The sequence below is a fragment of the Setaria viridis genome, chromosome 4 (assembly GCF_005286985.2).
Source record: "Setaria viridis chromosome 4, Setaria_viridis_v4.0, whole genome shotgun sequence".
NCBI classification, from domain to species: domain Eukaryota; kingdom Viridiplantae; phylum Streptophyta; class Magnoliopsida; order Poales; family Poaceae; genus Setaria; species Setaria viridis.
The window spans coordinates 31,034,084-31,048,940 of NC_048266.2; the positions used below are offsets into that span (position 1 = coordinate 31,034,084).

General features: G+C 48.0%; 3 protein-coding genes across 3 annotated transcripts; all 3 read left to right on the forward strand.

Moving 5' to 3' along the window:
- Window positions 1-1,360: 1,360 nt before the first annotated feature.
- On the forward strand, window positions 1,361-4,465 carry LOC117853617 (NADPH HC-toxin reductase 1). Its single transcript, XM_072293243.1, has 5 exons — window positions 1,361-1,493; window positions 2,551-2,723; window positions 2,867-3,088; window positions 3,210-3,592; window positions 4,030-4,465. Exons 1-5 carry the CDS (start codon window positions 1,361-1,363, stop codon window positions 4,169-4,171), a joined length of 1,053 nt encoding a protein of 350 aa, XP_072149344.1. The 3' UTR covers window positions 4,172-4,465.
- Window positions 4,466-5,821: 1,356 nt separating this feature from the next.
- On the forward strand, window positions 5,822-7,037 carry LOC117851316 (uncharacterized). Its single transcript, XM_034733111.2, has 3 exons — window positions 5,822-6,245; window positions 6,429-6,518; window positions 6,623-7,037. The coding sequence occupies exons 1-3, from the start codon at window positions 5,997-5,999 to the stop codon at window positions 6,755-6,757; spliced, it is 474 nt and encodes a 157-aa protein (XP_034589002.1). The 5' UTR covers window positions 5,822-5,996; the 3' UTR covers window positions 6,758-7,037.
- A 2,108-nt stretch (window positions 7,038-9,145) lies between these two features.
- LOC117852293 (magnesium transporter MRS2-B) lies at window positions 9,146-13,144 on the forward strand. Its single transcript, XM_034734318.2, has 5 exons — window positions 9,146-9,812; window positions 11,868-11,996; window positions 12,093-12,434; window positions 12,516-12,563; window positions 12,675-13,144. The coding sequence occupies exons 1-5, from the start codon at window positions 9,273-9,275 to the stop codon at window positions 12,903-12,905; spliced, it is 1,290 nt and encodes a 429-aa protein (XP_034590209.1). The 5' UTR covers window positions 9,146-9,272; the 3' UTR covers window positions 12,906-13,144.
- The last annotated feature ends 1,713 nt before the right edge of the window (window positions 13,145-14,857 follow it).

Below are 14,857 nucleotides of genomic sequence, written 5' to 3' on the forward strand. Positions count from 1 at the left end.
GATTAAGGTCCAATTATACCAAAATAAAAAATTATAGGTTTGACAAATCTCACAACTTATGATGTAGTAGCCTCAAGGGCGGACCCAAGCAGCTTCCGGAAGCTGAATAAGCTACATGACGCATAGTCCACCATAGTCCATCTATCAAGTAGCTTATAACCCATACACAGAGAGCAATAGTAACATTACAGAGTAACAGTGCACGCAGAGAAAAAGCACATGCACAGTAGAGAAGCAGCATGTCGCAACCTACAAAGAATCAACACATGAGAATTATTTTTTTCTTATATTTTCTTTTATTTTCCTACTCCAATCCTCGTATAACTATATTCAACATTTTAGCAAACTGATTCAATATCTGAAAAACTGATTCAATATTTTGAAAAAACTAATTCAACATATTATTGGAAATTGTTAAATTAGTATATAAGAAATGTTGAAAAAATATATTCAAAATGTATATGAAAATGCTGAAATGTGGAAATAAAAAACTATAATGATATATTGGATCTCATTTTGTTGCATTAATTCAAACAAATACTATGATCCAAACTTTAGGAGAAAAGAGCATTCAAAGTTTGAAATTCGTTAACATCCCATCCAACTCCCTCCTATAGTGTTGCACCGCATGTCGAGTGCATGTTGGTGACCATTTGCCACAGAATGTTCTGTTGCGTGCGTGCTCGCTGCGCACCTGACCCACCTCCACGTGATAAATCCTAATATTTATTTTGTCCCGCACCAATCTCAAGCAGTGGAAGCTCCATAAGAAAAAAAAATTGGAAGTTGCCAAAGAAGCGTCCAGTGGGGGCACAGCCCCCACTCAACTTCTATTTTTTCTAGACTTTGTGCTTGTTTTGCTAAGATTGGGAAGATCTAGTCAAGAGAAGGTACTCACCTAGTTTATAGGCTAGGTCCGCCCCCTGTCTTATCATTTCTCGCTATACACACATCAAGCACACGCTCGTAAACACAATATCACCTAAACCAGTGAATGATAAATTCATCCAAAAAATAAATGGATAGACTATGCAATCATCTACCATCATGTTCAATTTGAGGTTGAATAAAAACTTATACAAGAAGAGCAAGAAAAAAAACCAATACATTTGCAACCATAATTATTCATGTGCTGATTTTCTCTTTTTTCTACTTGTATAAGTTTTTTTCTATAATCTTACTTTTATACATGATAATAGATATTTACATGTTCTATCCATCGTATAATTTCATAATACACTGATTATACCACAAATATCGATTTGCTCACGAGCTGGTCCAGTTTTCTCACTACTCAGCAAGCCCATCAGTCCCACCTCCCACCCATCACCATTCAGAAATCACGATTCAGGAGGCAGGTATGGCGGAAGAGGGGAAGAGCAGTGGCGGAGTGCGGGTGTGCGTCACCGGAGGCGCCGGGTTCATCGGCTCATGGCTCATGAGGAAGCTCCTCAAGAAAGGCTACATCGTCCACGCCACCCTACGGAACACAGGTGCGCGCGTTTGCTCCTTCCGTTTCATGTTCATGGCAGCTCGCTCCGATCCACTGCGTCACGTCGGGGAATCCGCCAAAAATCTTAAGATGTGTTTGGTTCCTGGGTTGAGGTGGGTTGGGGTGGGTCGGACCCTCGTCGTCCCGTGTTTGGTTCAGAACATAGTGGGTTGGGTTCGACCCAGATGAGGAATATTCCCCTTTTGTCTGGGTCGAGTGCATCCCACCGATTTGGAGGGACCGCACGGACCCAGTCCCACATCGTCCGTTCCATCATCTCGCTTGCGCGCTGGCGCGGTCGCCGCTGGGCGACGAGCGGCGCTGGGAGGAGCCGGGACCGAGGACGAGCGGCGCGGTGGCGGGCGCGGGAAGGTGGCGGCGGAGCCGCCTGCTCCATGGCTGCGGCACCATGGCCGGCAGCGCAGGTCCTCCGCCTCCGCAACGCCCCCATGACCGCGGCCCCTCGTGCCGGCGCGGGGGAGGGAGATGAGGCCGCCTGGGCCGCCGGCGGCGGCAGGATCTGGGCAGGCGGCGGCGGGATCTGGGGAGGCGGCGGTGTAGGGAGCTGAGCCACTGGGGAGGCAGGGGCGGCGGCGCAAGGTGCTGGGGAGGCACGGGGCGGCGCGTGCGGAGCTGGGGAGGCAGGGGTGGCGGCGCAGGGAGCAGGACGGGGGGCCGGCGCGCTGGCGGCTAAGGACCGGTCGGGGAGGAGCCATGCGGGAGGATGGTTCGCGGGAGGAGAGGAGGAAGAAGATGGGAGGGAGAGTAAAAAAACAGAGGCTGACAGGTGGGTCCTACGGTTGGCAGGTGGGGCCCACCACTAACGGTGTTAAAAGGATATCCATCCAACCCTCTCAACCTCTCCGACCAAACAAAAACTGGATCGGCTCGAACCCACTCATCTAACCATAAGATGGGTCGGCTCCTACCCGCAAAAGTGGGTTGGTTCACTTCGTCCCAAAACCAAACACACCCTCAAGGAGCGGCCGAGGCTGGTCACCGTTCAGCTCCTGCGTGATCCGGAAATCCGAGTCCGATTCATTTGGTGGTGGCCGCAGGAGACGAGGAGAAGGCCGGGCTGCTGCGGCGGCTGGTCCCCGGCGCGGCAGAGCGGCTGCGGCTGTTCGAGGCCGACCTCTTCGACGCCGCCACCTTCGCGCCGGCAATCGCTGGCTGCCAGTTCGTCTTCCTCGTCGCCACGCCATACGGGCTCGAAGCCGCCAGCTCCAAGGTGATGTTACCAATCGTTTTGCTGCGTCGCACAAGTCATGGCCAAACTTCCACTTGCGGGCGGATGCCCTTCCGAACACCAAAAATTTGGGTTGATAGCTAAATAAAAAATTAACGATTATACAGTTGATATCGATTCTGCAGTATAAGAGCACGGCTGAAGCTGCAGTGGACGCGGTGCGCGCGATCCTCCGGCAGTGCGAGGAGTCCAAGACGGTGAGGCGCGTGATCCACACCGCCTCCTTAGCGGCCGCCTCGCCGCTGAAGGAGCCCGACGCCGGCGCCGGCGCCTACAAGGATTTCATCAGCGAATCCTGTTGGACACCGTTCAACGTCGACTACCCTCTGCGCAGCGCGCATTTCGATGTAAGCAAGCCGTACATGGTCTTCTGATCGCTCGACGATAATTTTCTCGCCGATTTCTGCAACCTACGAAGCCAAAGCCTGATGGATTTTATCGATGACCAAAAACTACTTCTATAAACAGAAGTACATCCTCTCGAAGCTGCAGTCAGAGCAGGAGCTACTGAGCGACAACGCCGGCGAGAGCCCGGCGTTCGAGGCGGTGACCTTGCCCCTAGGTCTCGTCGCGGGGGACACGGTCCTCAGACGCGCCCCGGAGACGCTGGAGCACGCCGTGTCGCCGGTGTCCCGAAACGAGCTCGGCTTCGCGTTCCTGCGCCTGCTGCAGAGGCTGCTCGGCTCGCTGCCGCTGGTGCACGTGGACGATGCCTACGACGCGCTCGTCTTCTGCATGGAGCGCCGCGCCTCCATCGCCGGCCGGTTCCTCTGCGCCGCCGCGTACCCGACCATCCACGACGTCGCCGGCCACTTCGCCAGCAAGTTCCCCCACCTCGACATCCTCGAAGAGTAAGCCGGCCGTACATTGTTGTCAAATCCATGAAAAGGGGTGTTCCTAAAATTTATGTCACGTCGAATATTCGGAGGCTAATTAGGAGGACTAAATATGAGCTAATTATAAAAATAATTACACAGATGGAGGCTAATTCACGAGACGAATCTATTAAGCCTTATTAATTCATCATTAGCACATGTTTACTGTAGCATCACATTATCAAATCATGAACTAATTAGGCTTAATAGATTCGTCTCGCAAATTAGTCTCCGTCTGTGCAATTGGTTTTGTAATTAGTCTATATTAATACTTCTAATTAGTATCTAAATATTCGATGTGATAGAAATTTTAGAAAGGAGAAACAAATACCCCAAAACCGAAAACAGAGTTGGTATCTGACGAGATGATTTGGTTGCTGATTCGATCGACTGAATGTCTGATTCTGCATCAGGACGGAGGCGGTGGTGGCGAGGGCGCAGCCTGCCGAGGACAAGGTGGGTGAGCTGGGTTTCAGGTACAAGTACAGCATGGAGGAGATTCTTGACGGCAGCGTTGCCTGCGTGCGCGGGGTTGAGATGTTTGATGCTAATTAGAAGTATTAAATATAGGTTAATTAAAAATTAATTATACAGATGAAGTCTAATTCGCGAGATGAATCTATTAAACCTAATTAGTCCATGATTTGATAATGTGATGTTACATTAACCATTTGCTAATGATGGATTAATTAGGCTTAATAGATTCGTCTCGCGAATTAGCATAGGGTTCTGCAATTAGTTTTATAATTAGCTCATGTTTAGTCCTTTTAATTAGCATCCGAATATCCGATGTGACACTGCTAAAGTTTAGAAACTAAGTATCCAAACGCCCCTAGAGTCTTGACGCAACCAAGCTCAGCGTGCAGAAAGGATAAGAGAGTGTTTGGATACACCTGCTAAACTTTAGCACCTATCACATTGGATGTTTGGATACTAATTAGGAGTATTAAACATAATCTAATTACAAAACTAATTGCACAGATGGAGTCTAATTCGCGAGATGAATCTATTAAGCCTAATTAGTTCATGGTTTGACAATGTGGTGCTACAGTAACCATTTGCTAATGATGGATTAATTAGCCTTAATAGATTTGTCTCGCGAATTAGACTCCATCTGTGCAATTAGTTTTGTAATTAGTTCATGTTTAGTCATTCTAATTGGTATCCGTACATCCGATGTGACCCTACTAAAATTTAGCACCTCGTATCCAAACACCCGCTAAATCAAGGATAGGAATACACATAGGAGGAGGACGCTGTTGCCTCGATCGTCGATGTGCGTTTAATTTTACACGTTCCAAATTGCCACTGAATCTAGCGAGCTTGAAAGCAACCCTGCTGTGCTTTCACACATGTTAAATTCGGTGTTTCGTTTTTTTTTGTTGCTATTGTGAGGATATTTGGGATGTCAAAATTGAAATTTGCCATTTCACCCCCGAGAAATGTACATTGTTTCTTTTCGAGACGGAAATGTACCTGCACCGTGTCAACTGCGAAGCTAGCAGCGCATTCTCATAGAGAATCTTCACCGAGATTTTTCTATGCGGATAGCTTAGATCTTTCATCGAGAGTAACGAGAGGGACGATAGAATCGATCGCCATCGACGCTGACTCGGAGCACCCCGTCACGTGGCCGTGTCCCAAGCTCTTCCCCGACCCTTCGTCGAAACCGTCGGATTTCCTCCACTCTCACCGCGAAGCTGTCCAGCAGCCATCGGTAAGATACCAGTAGCACCACCACCACGGTAGAAAGTAGAAACCCCTCCTAGTAGGGAGATAGGAACAGGGTGGCGTGCGACCGTGCGCCGCCCCACTACTCGCGCCCGGCACGTTCACACAGCTGTTCCGTTCCGTCCCCGTGACGTTTTCCACCGACCGCGACCCGGCCCGCGCATCTGGCCGTATCCGCCGAGTTGCCAAACCGTGCCCGCCCGGTCCTCGCAAACCGCCGCCAACCTCTTGGCAGCGCGAGCCACGCGGCTCAGAAGCTTCCGACGCCATTTTCGCCCTCGTCCTCGGAAAACCCGCGCCGCGGGGATCGGATAGGACGACCACGCGTGCTGCCCTGCCTGCCGTGCTGTCGATGCCACCCGTTCAAGGGCCGGCCCACGCGTGCGCCAAGGGCCAGGCCAGCGTGGGAAACAACGGCCTCCGCTGGCTATCCAATCCAAAACGTGCGGACCCTCTCTATATAACCCAGGCGCGGCCCCCACGCAATGACGCAACTCACCAAATCCGGAAGCATTTCTCCTCTCCTCCTCCCTTCTCACGCACGCAGCTCGATCGCCAAACTCATTTGCTTCGCGCCTCGTGCCGTTCCCTTCCTTTGATTTGAACCCTCTCTCCCTGCTGGTGAGCTCGCGGCGGCGGCGGCGTGGAGATGGCCGTTGCAGGGGGCGTGCGCGTGGCGTCGTCGGTGGAGGTGTGGGGGCGGCGGAGGAGCAGCAGCACCAGCACCAGCAGCGCGGCGAGGCGCGGCGCCGCGGCGGCGACCGTCAGGTGCAGCTGCGTCGGCGAGGCGGGGCCGGCCGCTGGGGGCCTGGCGGAGGAGCACTACCGGACGCTGCGGCTGCGGCCGGGGGCCACCCGCGGCGAGGTCAAGAAGGCCTTCCGCCGCCTCGCGCTCATGGTGCGTTACCCGTAACCCCTCCTGTTCTCCCCCATGGATCCCCAGCTACTACCCAATATTCACGATTTACCGCAGCAGCAGCAAGTAAACCAGTAATTTCATTTCATTTCCTTTTTCACCCCTGACTGACGTGCCGATTCCTCTGACGGGCTCCTTCCCCGGGCGTCGTCTTTGCTCCTGCAGTACCACCCGGACGTCTGCAAGGAGAGCGACGGCGGCGGCCGCCGCGACGCCTGCGGCGTCCAGTTCCAGCGGATCAGCGTGGCGTACCAGGTGAGCTACCTTAGTTACCCACCACCCCATTTCGTTTCTGCTTTCCCCTACCTGCTGCTGAAATCTGAATGATTGACCTGACCAACGCGATCCGTCGGATGCAGATGCTGATGAGCAACATGAGGGAGGCCGAGGAGCGGCTCGAGTACTGGCGGCTCAAGTACGGCCTCACCGACCAGGATCTCGACAGGTACAGGAGCTACCTCAACGAGGACGACGACGACTGGTTCGACGTGTGAAGGAGCTGATGAAGCGCCCGACCGATAACCAAGGATCTACACGGCTTGCCTATCCGCACTGATCTTATTACCATCGATTAGTTTTAATCTTGTTGCCATGGCAGAGGCAGCAACACTGTAATTAATTTCATCTGCATGTTTATGTGCATACACTGGTTACTGTACTCCTCCCTTATTTTATTGTGGGTGAAGGAATACAGACTGCAGACAGTGTACTGATATTTGTGTCTCAGAAAGACCTCTTGTTTATATACAAAGATTTATTGATGTTAGTTATCAACTGATTGCGAACTCATGTATATTGAATGGTCGTTGTTAGTTCGCTAGTTCATGCTTGACAGTTTGCTGAACATTTTTCAGAACCTGTCTGGTTTCTGTCCTATGCTGGGACATCAGCACTTTCCTTCAATTTTGTGACCGCACCTGAAATGAGTCTGAGATGATGCAGGGTTTAATAAACCTTTTTAAGTTCAGATGAACTTTATGGTTCGACTGAATCACAGGATGCGGTTACTTTCCCTTTTTCTAAACCTTTCGTGCACACTCAAAAGTTCAGTGGGCACGCACCATTCGTCTTGTCTTGATTCAGCGTACTAACCACGTAGCTGGCCGGTGCTCCTCCGATCGGCTCATGCTTTCCAGCTGAAGATTTGCTGCCTGAATCACGCCATAAGACGCATCTCATCTGTTCTCGTTTGAAATTTCATCCTCACTCATTTGAGCCCCAATTTGTTGGAAGTGATTCTGCCTTGTATACTAACTGCTACTCCTCGCTGTAATCTTTTTCGCAGTCTACGCTACTCGTTTGATCATCAACACGTGAAAATTTGCTGCTTTGCACTGGCCGAAATGAGGATCCATGTCTTTGAGCAACAGAATTGCCTTTTGAAAGTGAGGTTTAGATTTCTGACCAGCTCATCTAGTGATCAAGACAACAAGCCTTTATGTGGTGGATGGGCACTCAGCTTGATTTAGACAGCAGGAGAAATGTTATCCAAGATACCTTTGTTAATCTTGCCATACTCATTTGTCCTCATGCGCCAATAAGGTATAAGCGGGGGTCCATTCTCATCATGTGCCACAAATGACTCGTATTTTTTTTTTGTTCCTGCAAGTCCATATTAATGGTCAAATGTGCTTCCTGATATTTCTCGCTGCTGGATAAAAAGGCCTTGTTCAAACCAAAGATTCTCTAAAAGCTGTAGTTTGTAATTCATTTCTGTTTCTGCTACCAGTTTCTTCTTTATTTATGCAGTATGCTTGTCTGAACTATGTTGTACTTCTTATAGATTTGGCAGGACTCTTGACTTGTATAACATCAGCGATTTGTTATCTTCTTCTTATTATTCTTTTTGTAATCTTGCATCTGCTATATCCTTTTTTTTACGCCGGCAGCATTTTAATTTCATGAGGGGGGAAAAAACTTTTGTGAACTAAAATAAAACTGTCCTGAATTTGTATTCTTGTGGCCTGGCACAAGAAGATGCAAGTAGGAATCTTTCTTCTCACCTATCCTATCACATTTTCCGGCTTCAGTTAGTGTGGACCGGTGGATGCACATGAGAAATATCTCCTTTTCCCAACCTTCTGTTTCCCTTGCAGGCAGTCGCTTTTTTTTTTTTTTAATAAAGAGCAGGTAGTCGGTTTGGACGGCAACTCAGATCAACACTGCAACTTGCAAAGGCTTGCTGCTAAAAGGAACTTCAGTGTTGACAGCAAACGGTGAAGCATGTGCAATTCATTGTCACCTAAAGCCTCTCAACAGACCGCGACCGTCTCATTGTGACGTGCCATCAGCCATCACTCAGCGAGACGTCTTTTCCTTTATGGCATGAACAAATGCAAGATTTTAAATAAAAAACACAAAATTATCAAAACTCAACAATAAGCCCACCACCAGGATCTCATATGTACTCTCTTCGTCCTAAATTATTATTTGTTTTGACTTTTCATAAATTTTCTATACACCTGTATATACTTATGTTTAAAGATATGGCGAAAATCATGTACTTATAAAAGTCAAAACGAATAGTAATTTGAAACGGAGGGAGCAGTAATTTCACCGTCATCGCCTCATCGATCATGGCCCCTCCATCACAATAAACAATGCCCAACTCGATCCGAGATCGTGATGCTGACCACGCGGTAATCTGTCTCTCGATGATATATTAGTGGAAGTCACCGTTTCTGCATCCAATGATCATTCTTTTCATATCTCCCAAACCTAAAAAAAAACTTAGAGGTAACATGCTAGTGTACGATCAGATTCCAATTCCATGATCACTTGGGGGCAAGATTCAAATGTGAGGTTTGCAGATTTTAAAGTGCTACATGGACGTCCCCTGAACCGCACGTTTCACCACCAACAATAGCAGCACACCGCACACGGCTCCCGCGGCGGCCTCTCCCCCTCGACTGTACTCCACGCGACACACGAGCGCAGGGGCCCATCCGCAAAAAAGACCCCACACCGCCCCCCTCCACCGGCCAATCACACCGGCCGGCGCCGGGCGCCATGGCCGCCGCCGAGGACTCCGCCAAGCAGCCGCTCCTCCCCCGCGCGTACCCGCCCCACGTCGCGTCGGCGTCGTCGCCGTCCCTCCCGTCCGCTCCCGCGCCGTCGGGGCCCGCGGGCCGCCGCTTCCCGGGTGGGCTCGACGTCCCCAGCCTGAAGAAGCGCGGCGGCGGGACGCGCAGCTGGATCCGCGTCGAGGCCGCCACGGCCTCCGTGCAGACGCTGGAGATCGACAAGGCCACCATGATGCGGCGCTGCGAGCTCCCCGCGCGGGACCTCCGCCTGCTGGACCCGCTCTTCGTCTACCCGTCCACGGTCCTGGGCCGCGAGCGCGCCATCGTCGTCAATCTCGAGCAGATCCGCTGCGTCATCACCGCCGACGAGGTGCTCCTGCTCAACTCACTCGACAGCTACGTCCTCCAGTACGCCGCCGAGCTCCAGCGGCGCCTGCTCCAGCGCGCAGAGGGCGACGAGCTGCCCTTCGAGTTCCGCGCGCTCGAGCTCGCCCTCGAGGCCGCTTGCTCCTTCCTCGATGCACAGGTGATCATCAAAACTCCTCAATTCTTATTCCACTCTCTTCCTTTCCCCCAATCTGTTTCACTCTTGCACGACTGGTTAGGCTATGGTGCGATGCAGCTGTTCTGTGTCTGAAGTCTGAACTGTACTGATATTGCCCTTAAGTTTGGATAGTCGAATCAGAGTGAGCTCAGTTCACGCGATTAGTGCAAATTGAGTCTTACACGCTTTGCAACCACGCAATTGGCTCAATGTTTTTGAGCTTTATGTCCTTATTAGTCTTTACAAGGGGTATAATGGGAGGTTCAGTTTTTCTGTTATCATGTTGGGGGTGATTGAATCAAAATTTCAGTGATCACTGCTTGTTCTAGTTCTTGTAGGATTAATGGAATGCCTTGATTTCACATTTGTTGCTGGCATCAAGTAAAAATGTTGCAGCTGATTATTTTATGATGACTTGAACACATTTCGTAATCAAGACAGATTTCTGTTTTAGTTATTTCGTTCAATTGAACAGAGATTAGCAGCTCCATTTTGCCATTTTGGTATCTATTGAGATATAAAGATCGGTGTCTACTTACATTTTGGCGAACAGTTGTATCAGTGTGCTTCTGCTTTGATTTCAAATTCAGGTATTGTAGTAGTTTAAAGGAGAAAAGTTTTATAGATGTTTGAAGATTAAGATACCACATGTTATTCAAGTGGCTTTGGCTAAGTTAGGATTCATTTCTTGGTGTTGAGGACTAGGGTAGTTTGTGTGACTGTTCAAAAGTTGGATGTTGTAAATTCAAAAACAAAAAGGTTGGATGTTGCTGAAGAGGAGATTTCAAATTTATGTTTGGTATGGATATTATATATAGCGTTAACAAGTAATACAGAAGTTTTCTCCCTTAAACCGTAACAGCCTTTTCATGCGCAGATTCTTTCCTTCCTCAGGCAGTTTCTTTGATGCCTTCTCTCCTTGGTAACCAAGAAACTGATGCTTTCTCCTACAAAATGTCGATACCCTTTGCTTTATTGTTATTAAATTGTTTAATGATCCTAAGTGCATGAGATGTATAATGTATCCATGCTCAGAAAATTGAATAATACCCTCTTTGTTTTTTTTTGTTTGACTCTGTCTTTGAGGTACTTAGGAATTATTTTGAGGTTATGTTATGAGACTGAATAGACTTTCAGAAGTGGGTGAAGGATGTTGAATTGAATTGATACAGAAATACATAGCACTTTCAGGCTACAATTTTCCCATATTGATTAATTCATCTGCGGCTCATCGTTTGATATGATAAATGGGAAATACTAGAAAGGTAGTTTATTTTTCAACATGACCTGATTCCACAATCCCAACTTGACAGTCTAATTTAAACTGCTTGTGTTGTGCCACTCTGTAGTGTTTTGTCCTGTTGGATGAGTTACGTGTAATGTAGTATTTGCCATATCTATTGACATGCTTTTGATTTGAGAAAAAGGGTTAATAATAAGTCAATGCATCCATGGATGTTAAAAGTCCTGATAAGTAACCATACAGGCAAAAGGAGCTCCTCTAAGCTTGTACTAGTTGCAATATATGTTTGTATAAGCTGCATAGAAAAGCATCATGCGCACATTACTGTGTCAACACCCTGCAGTAACTTTTCATGCACCATGTTTCTTATTGATTCTTACAATTAGCAATTTATGTTTGTAAAAACCACATACAAAGTACAAGAAACGTCACCTGGGCAGAACTGTGTCAACGCCTTACAGTAACTATTCAAGCACAAAGTAGCACAGGGGTCACAACTCACAACAAGTTTTTTTCATTCATGGTTTCATGCTGTCTGAAGAACTCATGGCTGATGATAGGTTATAGGCTGTAGAGCTTTTGCTACCAAAATGGCCTGGTGCCATACTGCCATGTCTTGCACATTTTATATCTTGACTGAAGCATGTTTCTTACAGGATCAAAATAGTAGCAAAGCCTGTTAGTCCCAAGCAATTTGGGGTAGGCATGCCTCGTGTGAGATGATGTTGATCTCCTTAATGGTAAATTTATATCAGTGCATATCAGTTAATGTGTATTTTTCTGCTTCTGTTCAGGCAGCAGAATTGGAAATCGAAGCATATCCATTGTTGGATGAGCTGACGTCAAAAATCAGTACTCTAAATTTGGAACGTGTTCGGCGATTAAAAAGTAGATTAGTTGCTTTGACCCGAAGAGTCCAGAAGGCAAATTTCATCCTAATCTTGATCCTCCTTTCTTGTTACATATGATTTATTTAGAGCTTATACTGATTTTCTAATTGTTACTCTGTCCTGCAATAGGTTAGAGATGAAATAGAACAACTAATGGATGATGATGGTGATATGGCGGAGATGTATCTCACCGAGAAAAAGATGAGGATGGAATCATCTGTCTTTGGTGATCAGACTTTGTTGGGCTACAATTCAACAGGTGCTGCTGGGACGTCAGTTTCAGCTCCTGTATCTCCAGTCTCATCACCCACAGAATCACGAAAGCTGGAGAAAGCTTTCAGCTTGTGTAGAAGTAGGCACGATAGTGTGAAGAGCTCAGATAACACAACGACAGAACACATTCAGGAGCTGGAGATGTTACTGGAAGCTTATTTCGTTGTCATTGACAGTACTCTCAACAAGCTGACATCGGTACTGATCCACATATCTTATATCTTGGTTATTTTCTGTAATAGGAGTCAAAGGGACCTGATCCGGTTTTTCTCCTTTCAGCTTAAAGAGTACATTGATGACACTGAAGACTTTATCAACATTCAGCTGGTACATCAACATATTTCATACTCTCCTTATCCTAGAAACGCACATCAGATTTATGCATTTCTCACCATTGGCTTTGAGCTAACTGATTTGCCGTGACTTTTGTCTTCCCAGGACAATGTACGGAACCAGCTCATCCAGTTTGAGCTGCTGCTAACGACTGCCACATTTGTGGTGGCCATTTTTGGAGTGGTCGCGGGGATATTCGGGATGAACTTTGAGACCACTGTTTTCAAAATACATAACGCATTCTCGTGGACCCTCATCATTACTGGAGTGGTCGGCGCTTTCATCTTCAGCTCGTTCCTATGGTTCTTCAAGTACAAGAGACTGATGCCTCTATAGTGTGTATATGCCCTCTCGTAGGACCGATGAATCAATTGATCATCTCTCAACCTTCTACCCTGTTGAGGTACTTGATCAGAACCCTTGATTTCTCCCGATGTAAATTCACATTCTTTTAGAGGTTTACAGCATGCCTACGGAGAGTCGGGTGAAAATTTTAATTTTCCTGACATGACGCCTGTGCTGTACAAGGGGATGATATTACAGTTTATAGAAATAATATCAATCTGTTCTGTGTACGTTTAGTTTCTGTGGTATTCTGTCTTTTCCACCGTCAGTTCTTGCTCTAGTAGTACAAGATAAGGTGGCTTCACCAAAACAAATGGTCCTGATCCTTCTGTCACTAAACAAGGAAAAGGTTCCGGTTGCATACTTCCATCTGGAAATCTACTCGTGAGTCACTGCATATTCTAGTAGGCTGCTAGTTCATTCAGGAGACGAACGGACCAGTGCCTGGATAGTGACTTGATGTCGAGTGTTACTCGTAGACAGCTACGTGGCAGTGCCACGACGTCACGCTTCCGCGTGTTGTTCCCCGCGTGTCCTCTCGCCGCTTAACCTGCTGCCACCATAAAGCTGCTTCTAGCACCTCATAACGCGTTTCAGCACCATAGGCACAGAGCAACAAACAGAGAGCTTCCTACATCGTAGTGGAGATAACCATCTGGGAGGAGCATCGCCAATCCGTCATGTGGCCGGAGAAGATGAAGGCTTGGGCGGCCATGGCCGACGACCCGCTCAAGACCGCGTCATCGGCATCGTCGCATCCTTCGAACCCGCTGAAGCGCTACAGCCCGACGACGTTGGCAGCCGGCGGCCTCATCGTCGTCGGCGGCCTCGGGTACCTCATGTTCGGGGGGAAGAAGAACGGGCACGACCAGCAGGCTAGCCGGGCTTAGAGATCGAAGGCAGTCGAGGTCGCCGATTAGCTAGTTTACCGAGATGTTCCAATAATAAGCTCTTACCCTTTTTGCCGGTTGTTCTGTACTTGTCTTGTCATGATATGTATAATCGAGTGTGGTTTTTCGTTTATGTGTGGCGTCTCTTGTCCATGCACGACATGCCAACAATTCACTGAATAAAGTGTCTTTCTTTTCTTGTCCTGTGGCCTATTCGTTTGATGAGTTGGGCTCGCACAATTCAGTTTCAAACGGTAGATTTATTTAGAACAGGATGCTCATAAGAGATGCGGAGATTATGCAGCATTTGAACCACATGAGACATGGTTCGATGTTTAATTGTTGCTTCGTAGCATCTGAAACCTGTTTTGTGAGGATAGGAACCTGCCCTAAATTACTGACATTTCAAAGCACCCTCATTCAGTTAACCTGCAAATGCCCTGAAAGGCTGAAACACCAGAACAAACTAGCAGCCTACCTTCTGACATTGTACAAACCTGCGTGCTACATTCCTACATTCCGATGCTTCCTCTGCTTCCGTGTTGGAAGGTGAGCAACACCTTACAGGCTACGATCCGTCCAAAATCGAGTACGTCGCCATGGCCATCTGACCACAGTGGGACCCACATCGTCGGCGTCAGGTGCAGGACGAGTTACAGGTAGTCACGGTCAGATCACTTCAGCTCCTTCTGCTTCCCATGCGCTTGCTGCTCTCGATATGCGCAGAGGCAAAGCCACGGAGTTTCTCTTCGAGGGCGTGGAGAAGTTGATCGCCTGATCCAGTCCCAAGACCTGTGTTCATTGTGCTTTACGGGTGAAGTCCTCCTTCAACATACGTTCTTCAGGCAACTGGCAAAACAAACATCAGAGATGTCGAGCTGCGTTTCAGCGATTTTTATTCTTAGCCTTTCAGGAAATCTCTCCAATCGAAATGGATAGCACGCAGGGAAATCAATATATATTGCAGCTTGTCTGAAGCTTTCAGCATAATCACATAACGGCAAACGGCAAAAGTGATGCTGGGATTCTTCAGAATTTCACCAACACAAGGTA